Below are 12,172 nucleotides of genomic sequence, written 5' to 3' on the forward strand. Positions count from 1 at the left end.
TCTTCCGCTGATGCCTATGGTGGCCGTGGTACGTGTTGTTGTTTTTCCTGTCTGCTCTTTATTTTCCCGTTTTGTTCCTTCCCACCTCTTCATGCCTTATTCTGTTCCACCCTGCCCAATCTTGCTCTGCCCTGTCTTATCCCTTACTGCCCAGTCTCATATCCCTATTCCGTCCTGTCTCTCCCTCTTTCGCCCTGTCCGGGTCGCTTGGTACGGTTCCGGCGCCACCCATTCAGTAATATCCCATTCATCTGGCTCTGATATATCCTGTTATCTTGACCTCCCCGGACGTGCGACACAGACCGGCGCTACGCACTCTGCATGCGTGCACCATCATTCTGCGTGTGACACAAGTATGTGTGCGTGTTTATTCATCGGTGGTGTGTGTGTGTGTGTGTGTAACCACAGCGGGGCTCTGCGGTCCCGCGCCGACAGCCGCCGCTCGGTCACGAGCTCGGCTGCGCGTGGGACGTGCCCGACGCGCGACAGCGATCCGTGATTGAGTCGACAGCTTCTCTGTTGCATGAGGATTGGACGAAGGTTTGGCACGCAGGCCGTCAGAGGTGGTCCCTCTCCACCAGAGATGGGTGCATGTAAAGGCAGTCGCAGCTGGTGTCGTGCCGAGTCCGAGACTGACGATGATGCTATCCTTACAATCTCAGGCCATCCGGCTGTGAACTGCTCTGAGCCATACCTTGCGTGACGGGTACCACCAATAGCCAGTAGACTGACTGCTGGTAGGACTTTACAGGAAAGGCAACATATGATACCTTATTATCCTCTCGGACGGTTTTGCCATGAGATCCAACTGGTTTACCCGCAGATTTCTGGGAATTCTCGCTGAAGATGATGTTATGCTTTTCCGACGTCCTTGTCTAACTTACCCGTTGTCAATTACGGCGCATTATCCTCACGAACATCTTCCGCTTGGTCACGCTGTCTTTTCTCATAGTCCAGCTGTGTGAGGAAGGCTGTTCGGTTGTTGCTTCCAGCCCCAGCTGTGCCGCCCTGACACCATCTGAGGCAGCCAGTGAGCTCAGCTATGTGACACAGACTGTCAGATGGCCCCTGCCAGCTCCACCTGTCCTGCCCTGACGCCCTCTGAGACAGTAGGCTGTTCGGTAGTTGCTTCCAGCCCCAGCTGTCCTGGTCTAACGCCCTCAGAGACAGCCAGTCAGGTCAGCTGTGTGCGGTGACTTCTGCCAGCCCCAGCTGTCCCATTCTGACGCCCTCAGAGACAGCCAGTCAGGTCAGTGGTGTGCGGTGGCTCCTACTCCCCAGCTGTCCCGGACTGACGCCCTCAGAGACAGTCAGTCAGGCCGGCTGTGTGGCGCAGGATGCTCGGTGACTCCTGCCAGTCCCAGCTATCTCAGCCTGACGCCCTCTGAGACAGCCAGTCAGGTCACCGGAGGCCGACGATGTGCGATCGGCAGTCGGTCGGCGCCCGCCGGCCTCCTGATGAGAGCCGCCCCGAGGCCGATCGAGCGGATTACGGCACCGATTTCCGACGGACGGCGCCGCCGGGATCGTGCCGGGTCATCGGGTCAGCGCCGCGCCGCCGCCGAGGTCACAGGGCGCGGACAGGTCACAGGACCCGGCGGCGACGGCCGTGACGCGTGGGGCGGGCCTTAGGATGTGTGAGAATGTGTGACAACTGTGGACGCGATCCTGTCAATCTGTGGGCTGTTAAAAGGACGACATAGACGGCAAGGGAAACACATCCAGGCTTTGTCTGTGAATTGGTGTCTAAAGTTGTGGAAAGTAGCGCTCCTCAGAAGTGGCCTGGCCTGTAGATGTGTCCCCGTTCCTCTCTATGTAGATTTACCCTGTGTATGGCCGCCTGACGGATATCCCCGGATCTGTGAATGCCTGAGGACTGAGTGTGTGCGTGCGGACGTGAGTGGGGCAGCCGGCGGCCGGGTTGTGGTCGGCTCTGATCGGCCCGGGTCGGGTCCGATCGGCCCTGTGCGTGCCGCTGATGGGCGGCTGATGGGTCGGAGTGGGCCGACCTCGGCGCGGAGCCGGCGCCGGGTCACCGCCGCTCGGACGGGTCGGGAATTCCGACACACAGCCCGCCACTCGGAGGGAGAGAGCTGGGCGGCCCCAAACAGAATTGGCTCTCAATGAGTGAAAACGAGGCGGACTTCCAGGCGGCTCACTCTCCCTCTTTCTTCCTTCGTCAGTCACTATCGCTCCGTTCGTTTTTGTGGTGTTTCTTTTGCTGTCACTTCCGCTCCAGTCAGTTCACTACCATCGGAGGCTGGTTCATTGTATGTGGTGTACCGAGACGCTCGTATCTCTAAGCGCCTGTCGGTCTCGAGCACCTCCGCGGCTGACTCTGTACCCCCCCCCCTCCCATCCAGCTCCCTCCGCGCCCCTCTCCTCCCGCCGCTGATGGCCCGCCGCGGAAGCCGGTCCCGATTGGTGTCCGTCTCGCTGATCCTGGTCTTCCGGTAGTGGAATCGGCACGAACAGAGCTGCGCCACCCTGAGCAGCCCCCAGCCGGTCTCTGCCGGCCTGTCCCGACAGCCGGCCCCACCGCGCCGCCGCCGGCTACTGGTCGCAGCTAACGAACTACCGCCAACCGTCACCAACCGTCGCTGATAGTAACGGACGCCAGCCGCTGTCAGCCACTCCCATCGACCCCGACTGTCGGACTGAGCCCCATTGCGTCCGTGGGGTTCTACGCCATCCACCGCGTTACGCAACCGCTGCGAAACTTAGCTCACTCCGCTGTTCTTTAGTGTAGGGACTGGAGTTCTTCTTACCAATATAGACGTAACATTCTATCGGAAATGTAATCCGGTGTTTATTGATCCGGCGACGCAGATGGTTGAATGAACCACGCCTGTTTCGTAACTCAACTGCGTAACTTTAGTGCGTCAGCACTTGTCCAATCATGTGTAATGAATGAGAATAAGCGGCTCAGCCGCTGGGGACTTACGGCTCTTGCAATGAATGCTGCTACTTTTTTCCTGTTATACTTAAATAAACGCTGCGTTCCGTGGAATTAATTCGTGGAGAGGGTGCGTTCCCCGTCATTGATCCCTCTGAACAAAGAACGCTGACGCGACCTTCACTAAAATGCGCCGGCATGCGACACTTTACCGCGGGATTGAGATTGGGTTCTGTCTAAATCGACGTCCGGTGGGATTTCAGAACATGCGGGTTGGAACGTGGGTGGAATATACTGCTGACTGACTGACCCAGGAACAAACATTGCTCGCCGCCAGCCCAGTTACGCTGACGTAACAGATTGCACCGCCCTCCGCCAGCCAGTGATAGGCCGCCGACCGAGTTTTGTGTTTGCGTTTCTCCGGAAGTCTGTATGATATCTTTGTGGTTGTGAGGCGCCGTCGGCTTCTGTGTCCAGGAAACGGACTCTGTGATTGGGGTCGCTGTGTCCGGTGTCAATCTAATGTCAGCCCGCGGGGTGATTCGGTGACACTGGATGTCACTGGGCGATACTTTGATACCAGGTATTGTTTTTGAGCACTGGATGGAAGTATAGTTATCTTGCTAGTTGCTACATATACACAACACTGTCAGGCTAATTGTAGATGACAATGACTGGCCATTACTGTCACTCACATCACTGCGTGGCTAAAACTACCGAGTGTTGATGCTGCATATCGCTGCCATCACCACTTACCATAGCCGTCAGCCTGCTATGGTGCGGTGATTCAGGGCGGCACATGACCTTCCCTGAGACAATGGCGGTCCTGGGCCGGGCAGGCGACATTCCCTGCTGCCCGATACCATCACCCGGCACCGGCGCGTCAGGGAGCTTCATTTTCCTGAACGGGCCGGCCAGGACGACCTCCAGAGCTGTCCTCTGCCGGCGCAGGTGGCCAGGTGCGCCTGCAAACTGGGACGCTATCTACGTCATCGGTGCAATGGTGTGGCGTCAGCGTGCCCCTGGCTTACGTAGAGATCACTCCATATACAGATTTGAGTAGGGGAGATGCTCCTGCTTTTGACATGTTGAAGAATGTAGAGCGGAGGTGGAGTATAGCAGGGTAGTACAGGGCAGAATGTGGCAAAGAGAGAAAAAGAGATAGTCGATAGGGAAAAAGAGGGAGGGAGAGATAGAGACCCACGGCGAAGAGAACAGCGCGGTGGTCGCGTCGCTCCCGCGACCTCCCGTACCCCTGATGCTGTGTGCGCCTCTGCGCGTCCGTCGTTGACGGAGGACGGTTTCCTGGAGGCGCTGATTGTGTGAGCCGCGGCCGCCACCGGACTGGACTGCCGGCAAACGGCTGGCATGAGCACACCGGCTCGGCTAGGAGCGACCATAGCCGCATTTGTCGGTCAGAAACATGGAACTCTGTGGCCAAAACCGTGGGGCTTCCGAACCGAACGGCTGCGCGAATGGTGCTGTGGGGCATCGAAGCCAGATATATGACTGGAGACTGGCTCCGACGAGTGGACGTCAAAGCGAGGAGTTGTCGGAATGGAAGTTGTATGAATGCTGAGAGGCTGAGTGTGTTGCCGGTGGCCTGGGCGCTCCATATTGTAGTCTCACCGGGCCACCGGCGCCTGAGTCGTCTCTGCACCGCTGACTGTTGATCGGCGTGCGATCGAGCCAACTACCGACCATCATCGGATCGAATCGAATCAGCGGCGGCCGGCTGAACGCTGGCGCCGGCGGCAGCGTCTTCGGAGGTGGCCCTGGGGAGGGGAATACCGACTGCCGGTTTGAATCGGGAGCGTTTGGGTTTGCGCTGTTAGAATCGGGAGGGCTGGGACTGTGCATGCTGGGGTGATTTGGGAGACAGCCACCGCTCATATCGCTTCCGGGCAGGTCCGGTTCGTTTACAGGTTTCGTTTTGCATTCGATCTTCAAACACAAAACATCTCGAATTGTCATCCTCCGGAACGAACAGAGTTTCCTCAGCAGTATAAGGTAATCCGGTCAAATATAGCAACCACTAGACCGGCTCAAATCGCTAGACGGTGAAACCCAGAAGTGGTGCACGCTGCATAGCGATCTGATGCCGATGCGGGCCAACCGAGCTACCGATACCTGCACATTTTTGTTGAATGGTCGTTTTTATCCGCGTATTTTCCTCCAATGTGACTGACCTGTGCGACGGAATATTCCACGCTATGGTGACTGAATGTGAGCTCTGAATGCCGAACTCGAGTGGGTTAGCCGTATCCGCTGTCTATCTCGGGTGACCTCGTGGCGTGTTTGGTCGACCTCCGGCCCCCCGCACAGGCACGCGGTGCGTCCGGCCGTGCTGATCGAACCTAGAGAATGGTAGCATCCAATAGAATCACGCATCGGCTCGGTCTTCTGTATGAACTATTTGGATTTGATATTTATTTGAGATCCCAGGCGGGCGGCTGTGATTGCGCCCAATATTGGCTGGAGCCAGCGACCTCGCGCCCACTTGGCGGCATCAGATAGCTGATGGGTGGCGATGGGCCGAGCGCTATCAGCCGCCGACCGGCGGCCGCGTTATTGCCGCGATGGCCAGCTGGTCAGACCGACTGGGGCTGCGCCGGTTCTCTGACAGCAACGAGGCGGATCTATAGACACTGCTGTTCATCGGTGACGCCTATCACAGCACAGCTGAGCTGAGGGGCTCCTGAGGTTATGGCGGAGAGGAAGACAAAAGCTGTCTCTCCCCCTCTCACCGGTGACCTGTGAATGGGAAGTGGGCCGATGGCGTGCCTCTCGCCGTCCCCGTGTGGGCGGGGGTGGGGGTGTGTCGGCGCCCCAGCTGGGCGGCCCGAGCACCTGTGTCGCCCGGAGCGGCCGCCGGCTGACGGTGCGCTCCGCTCGGCTCTGCGCGCCGTGTCCGAGCCGGCGGCGGCGGCGCGCCGGCGCTGGAGCGGCCGCGGCGACCGTCCGGCGGCCGGCCGTCAGTGCCGCTCCAGCCGTCCGCTGCGCCGCCCGCCGCGCCGACCGACTCTCCTCGCCCGTGTCCGCCGGCCGCTGACACGGTGCTCGACGAGAGGAGAGCCGTCCCAGCGCGTGGCTCAGTGTTACCCGAACAGCAGCGTCGGCGGCCGCTCGTGGCCGCAGTGAAGCCGGGCCTTGCGCCGCGGCTAGATGGGCATCGGCGCCGACTTGTCAGTCATGCTGCCCGAGTTCCTGCAAAACTCGCGCCTCAAAGTGTGGGCGCAGCGTATGTCGGGCGGCGGCCGCAGCAAGCCGGCCAAGAAGACGGCGCCGCGCACGCCGGCCTCTCCGCGTCGCGCGCCGTCGGCGCCGGCGGCCGGCTCCTCGGCGGCGCCGGCGCACGGGCCCGAGCGCGTCTCCAACTACCGGAGTGTGCGGCACCACCGGCAGCCGGCTCCGGCCGCCGGCGGTGCGCCGCGCGCCATGAAACCCACCCAGCGGCAGACCATCAACCTCAACAGGGCCCGGGTGAGTGCTGCTTCCTGCTGACCGCACCAGGCCGGCAGCAGGACCGGGATGTCGTGTTTGGGACGGTTGGTCGCCTGTGCTAAATTCGATTACCGATATTCAAACCGAGAGCTGCAGCGGCTCGTTGACCTACCAGGCCGACAGCGGGACCGGCAAGTGTCGTGCTGCTTGTTTATGACGGTTGGTCGCCTGTGCTAATTTCAACTGCCGATATTCAAACCATGAGCTGCAGGGGGCTCGGTGACCCACTGCAGTTCGCGGCAGGGTTAACGTGAGCTCAGTTTATATAATCTCCAGTTGATCCCCTGACTGTGCTGCGCTTTGACTATCCTTTTAAGGACTGATGGCGTTGACCCGGTATACCGACCCCGGCGTCCGAGTTAATATTCAGTGGATTCGACTGTCCCATTCATAACAGTGACACTGCCTGGACTGCGTTTGTGCTGAGTATGCTGATGCCGCCTCAGCACATGTCAGTGCCCGGCCGTCCTTGGTCCCAATGTGCTGTATAAGGTTTGCAATGCAGAGCGCGCTGCGATTGTGGCTGATTAGTCGGGGCGAGGATTACTCAGGCAGCATTACCAAGTCTACACCTGGCTGATCTCACCGGAGTGAAAACCGGATTACTGGTTTCGTCAGGTTGTAGCGGGTCGCGCGACCGCGTCTGATAAAATATCAAAATATTTGTAGCCCAGCGTGAAGGCTGCAAGGCACTAGTTTGGCCTTAAATGAGCTCAAACCACGTTCTGTATTTTCCGTAGACGTTAGACCGCTTACGTCTATTTCGTTTGGTTCGGAAAATCCCTGTGTACATAATTTGTTTTTTTGTGCTCTATACACTTTGATCTTTAGTTATTCTTAAATTCGTTAACTGAGCGGACTTGTGCTTGGTTTTCCTAAGTGACCTCGTGACAGTGGTCTTATTACATCATTAATTTACTGACTCATTAATAGTGCCCGGGGCCCATCCAGTGCATCATAATCATGACAAAAGTTCGTTTATCACCGTCTAATGACTTGTGACCAAAGGGACTGTCCATGAGGAAGAATAAAGAAATAGATCAGGCTTCCTTCCTATCCCACTTCAAGCTTATTCAGCGCGAACCGTTATAGTTTCTGAATTGAATAAGCATTTGTCTCCTGTCGAAGAACGATACGGATCTGTGAATTGTTAGTCCAATTTGTGACCATTGTTAAGGTTGATTGTATCTATTCATTCGCCAATTATTGCTTCCACTGATAAAATGAATGGAAAGTTAACTAGAGATGAATCTAGTCTTGAGAAGTGAAGCGCCGAGAAACGCACGATTCTCTGGGACATTGTGCTGAGTTATCTGGGAGGATATAGGTATGATGAGACACAGCTGTCTCAAAGACTGATGAGACGATGTCTGGAAGAATGACTGATAAGACAGAATTATCAGACACAGGTAGCATATGTGAAGTGAAGGGCTGGTGAGCCAGATCTGTTTCCGCATCCTGTGTTGCTTTCCGTGGCTTGACTGTCACGGCCCCATGCTGGGCGAGCCAAATGTTGCCCAGCAGGCCCTTACCGCTTCTGTAAGGTAGCGACTGCCACGGCCCCTGCCGCGGCGCCGTGCCGACCGGTGGTGTGACGTCACCCCGCCGGCCGAGACAATGCCGAATGTGGGCCGGCTGCGGCGCTTTGTTGGCGATCCGCCGTGAAAGAGCGCCTCCTCACGGATCGCCAGCGAACCGCACTGGTGGCCTGCTAGCGCAGCTGCACCGCACAGGAAAAACAGCCGCCGTCTCGGGTGTTAAATGTAAACAGACGGGAATTGAAGAAAACCCACACAGCAAAGGTCACTGTTCGTTCTGAACTGAACTGCTGTGAACAAGTGTCGTCTGGTCTTGTTGGCCACTGACCGGGACCTGTGGGTCTGTTGGTGATGTTTGCCATATCATTGAGTGACATGATATTTACTCAAAGCTCGTGGAACGCGCACGTGTTCTTCAGTTTGATTAGATGACTAATGCATGCTAATTTTTATAAACTGGTAAGGGTTTCTGTATGCTTTACATTTTTGTATTTATTGCTTAAGCCCGTACGATATGTGACAGAGTGTATGGTCACGTGTCAGCTGACTGCCATCGTCTGCCCCACACTGGCCGTCACGGAGTCCCTAGCCTCTCGGTACGGTCACCTGGTCTTCTGTTGTCCTTGAGAAAACAATTAGTTTCAGACGCACTGGAAGCCCGCTTGGACAAGTTACAGGAACTGGCACCTTGATGTCAAGTTTGTTTCGTTATTGCCTGTGCGCGGCCGGCTGTGGCATGCGCAAATCGCATTAGTTGAGCGCATTTCAGGACATCAAAGCGATGGGCGAGCCATGCTCATTGTTCTGTGAACTGCCGGCCTTTGTTTTGATGAGTGGCCATCACAAAAACATGTGCACCGCACAGGTGTTGCAGATTGGGGAATCCGGTCCGCTGTGTTTCCTGGGAAAGCTGTCCGGCAGCCGGGCACTTTTGTCCCGTCTGCGTTTGATGCTCCCATTTCAGCAGCGCTCGTTTGCGTGCTGTGATCGGTTTTCCGGGGGGATGGGGGCAGAAGTGGCTAGCTGCCGTTGGGAGGGCCTCCCGGCCCAGTGATGAGAGAGCTCGCCGATGGGAGAGCCCAAAGATAAGATGCCCCAACGATGGGAAAGGACCAAAGATAGGAAACTCCAACCATGAGAAAGGTCCATTAGACTGGAGGGCTCAGCGATGCGGTGGTCCCACGGACGGGAGTGGGTCTTCCAGCGGCGCCTGTCGCCCGGTCCCCACCGCCGGCTGGGCCCGATCGTTGGGAGCCGGGACCCGCGGTCTCTCCAGTCTCGGATGGCTGTTGTGCACGACTCGGCCGTATGCACGCTGCCGGCGCCGCCGTGGTGCGCTGCCGGCCACTTTCACCAACAGATTGCCAGTCACACCGTGAAAGGTGAACTCCCGACGCTGGAATGTTGTTCGACGAGGGCTCGAAGAGGTGCTCCGATCCGCCCCCTCGGCCACCGAAACATCGACCTCGCGGGGCCGGGCGCTCGGTGACACTGGACCGAGACGGGCCTGACGACAGTCGGGGTGGCCACTCCGAAAGGCCGCCCAATTTACGGCGGACGCTGTATAAATGGCCAGCTCTGGCTGAATATAGCTGGCCGGCCGGTGGACCCGGAGACAGGGTGGACTGTAGTTAGTTGGATCAAAGCCGCGTTGGAAGGGTTCGTTAGATCGGTTTCTCAATGAGCTAGAAGGTAGTTGGTAAACAGGTGTCCCGCTGGTGGACTGGTTTTGGTAAACTCTTTTCCTGGTGACTGATGATGGGCATATCGATGTCTCGGCGGTAGACCGTTGTTAGATCGGCGTCTCGTTGACCTTGTTTTCCTGGCCGACATCTTGACGGTTATATGTTGGGTGCTTCATCTGGCGTTTTGGCGGACGGATCGGACCAATGACGTTATCTGGGAGCTGACCGCGACCTACATCGTCGCCAGCAGCTGGGCTGAGTCAGTGAGTCAGACTCCTATCTGGCGACTCCCGGCGGTGGGCGCGTGCCACCGCGTCCTCTGAGTCACCCTGTTCGCGCCGCTGTCAGCGCTGACAGCCTGGACGAATAGTGCACGACCGGGCCGGACCGTCGCTAGAGGAACACGTGACGGGAGAAACGGCTGACTGTGGTGACGGGAGAGGAGAGAAAGAGGGAGAAAGTTGTATCTTCGGTCGTTTTTCTCTCTCTACGACGAGCAGCTGTATGAATGATAGCCCAACAGCTCTGTCTCAACTACTCTACGATCGATATTTCACCAGCAGTGTTTGTGCTTTGTGTCTCCTTCCACCGGTTGGGTAACCGGCTCAGTCGTTTTCGGGCGGCACTGCTGGCGCGCGGCCCTCGGGCGAACAGCCGGGTGACGGGACATCCGTCTCCGGAGTGTCGTCACACTCGTCACTGCGCAGTGACGGGGTGTGTCACACAGCGGCTGCGTCACAATGTGACGGTGGTGGTTCAAGTCCGGGTGATCCGTAAGTTTCCATGCATCCTCATTCCTCATGGATGTGTCTCAATAATGCTGGGTGGTTAGAATCGCAGACTTGTCGCCGGTACTGGCGCCACCTCGTCAGCACGACCAATCATACGAGTACACGAGTAGACGATCCCCGTTCTCCGACGTTGACCTCTGAATAAAGTACCGTTCTGATCCCCTAGCAGCGAGTCCTTGCTGGGTTCTGCGGTCTCTCACAGAGCCTGTTTGTTGCCCCGGCCCTGCGCCGTGCGTGTTGCCCGTCTGTGTTGTTTTCGTCTGTTCTGCGGGCTGTTTTATTGCGATGCGGGCGGATTTCGCTGAGCCTGTCTATCGACTCAGTGGCATGCCATTACTCTGATGCGCTTGGGCGAAGGACGGCGTTTGGTACTTATATCGAGTACTCGGGTGCTTCGCATTGCGCTCCGGTCTCGGCTGAACGGACGCTGAAGTAACGCACGCCTGGTCCGCTGTCGACCCATCCAGCCGGCTCAATGCAGAGTGGGCTCATTATCTGACGGATGTGAATCATCCAAACGACCGGAGGACTGTGCCGCCCGGCCGAATTGGACCCGTAATCTCTTATCCGTAACAAGCTTGCGCTCAGAAAGCGATCTTCACTGTCCCATTGAGGTTGTGCATAATTAATCACAGGATTGTCGTCTCTGGTCGCTTTGATGGATGCAGTTGGCTTTATTACCTAATGCCGGGTTCGTTCTGCTGTTGTGGAGCTTCTCCAATGTGAGTGCCTGCTCTCCGTGCTGTATGTTGGCGAGTCGCGGTGGCCTGTAGGTGTCGTGTGCCGTGCCCGTGCGGCCGTGGGTCGCCACAGCTGCCGGCCGGCCCACGCTCCGACTCCCTGATCATCTGATGACGTCACGGCACCTCTGCCCGGCGGGGAGGGGGCTGTTGGCAGCCAGTGAACGCCACCCTTCCTGGGAACACCGGCCCGAAACGGCAGCCGCTGCCAGCCGGCCCGGTCAGCGCCAGGAATAGTGTGTTTTGGTGGCGGGTGGGCCCGATCGGGCGGAGGTCGGCTAACTTCGTCCGTCCGGATTTACCGGCCTGACCTTCCGCCCGGAGCTCTGACCTCATAGCGGCATTCCAGACCTTTCAAAGGCCAACTTGACCTTCGAGAGGTCATGCTAACCTTCGAGAGGATATGCTGGCTTCCGAAACACCATCCTAGCCATCGCGAGGTCACACTGGCCTCTGAAAGGCTATCAAACTTCAGATCGGCTGTCTCTGTCTTTCAGCGGCGCCCTGACCTCGTGCGGAGCGCCCTGACTAGTAAGCGCCAAGCCCGACCCAGTGGGGGACTATAGACGGGTATTTGAAGGAGTCCAACTAAGACAGGGCCGTCACCATTCTGTCACGGGTCGTTACGGGTGGCCGTGACACCAGCTGGCGGCCTCTGCGGCTGAGAAAGAGCTCGAGAGTCTCACTTTGACTCCGTTCCGGCGCCATCACCACCACTGATTGTGCCTTCCTTATGGGAGCAGCCATGCCAGCCTTCTCGGGCCGGGCGCTAAAAAATAATTAGAATGGCCTATTGTGAGCTGTGTCGGTGGTGGTGGCGCCAGGAAGCGACTCTCTATACCACGACCTTCGCCGGTGTCCCTGCGCTCGGTAAAAGAGAGCCTTGTGCGGCGTGAAAGGAGTTGGAGCCGCTTTTCGTGCGCAGTTTATTGGAGCCCAGCTGTTGCGAGTGTGTCTGTCGCTATTAGTGTGACACCGTCCTCTCGAGTGTGTTCGTTGTTAGCACTAGGCTCCATAC

The 12,172-nt window shown here is 57.7% G+C and overlaps 1 protein-coding gene across 14 annotated transcripts in view; it reads left to right on the forward strand.

Moving 5' to 3' along the window:
* LOC122386798 (serine/threonine-protein kinase MARK2-like) overlaps positions 1-12,172 on the forward strand; it is a 67,360-nt gene that overhangs the window by 13,798 nt on the left and 41,390 nt on the right. For 5 of the 14 annotated variants that reach the window (XM_043376393.1, XM_043376395.1, XM_043376398.1 and 2 more), the window contains exon 1: positions 5,879-6,379. The exons of 5 other annotated variants lie outside the window; for them this stretch is intronic. In XM_043376393.1, coding sequence (XP_043232328.1) covers positions 6,062-6,379 — 318 coding nt within the window. In that variant the 5' untranslated portion in view covers positions 5,879-6,061. Of the gene's footprint in view, positions 1-5,809; positions 6,380-12,172 lie in introns of those variants that run through there. 4 more of the 14 variants (XM_043376391.1, XM_043376397.1, XM_043376407.1 and 1 more) reach the window with 3 other exon arrangements.

The sequence above is a fragment of the Amphibalanus amphitrite genome, unplaced genomic scaffold, assembly GCF_019059575.1.
Source record: "Amphibalanus amphitrite isolate SeventyFive unplaced genomic scaffold, NRLGWU_Aamphi_draft 000263F_arrow, whole genome shotgun sequence".
Classification (NCBI taxonomy): domain Eukaryota; kingdom Metazoa; phylum Arthropoda; class Thecostraca; order Balanomorpha; family Balanidae; genus Amphibalanus; species Amphibalanus amphitrite.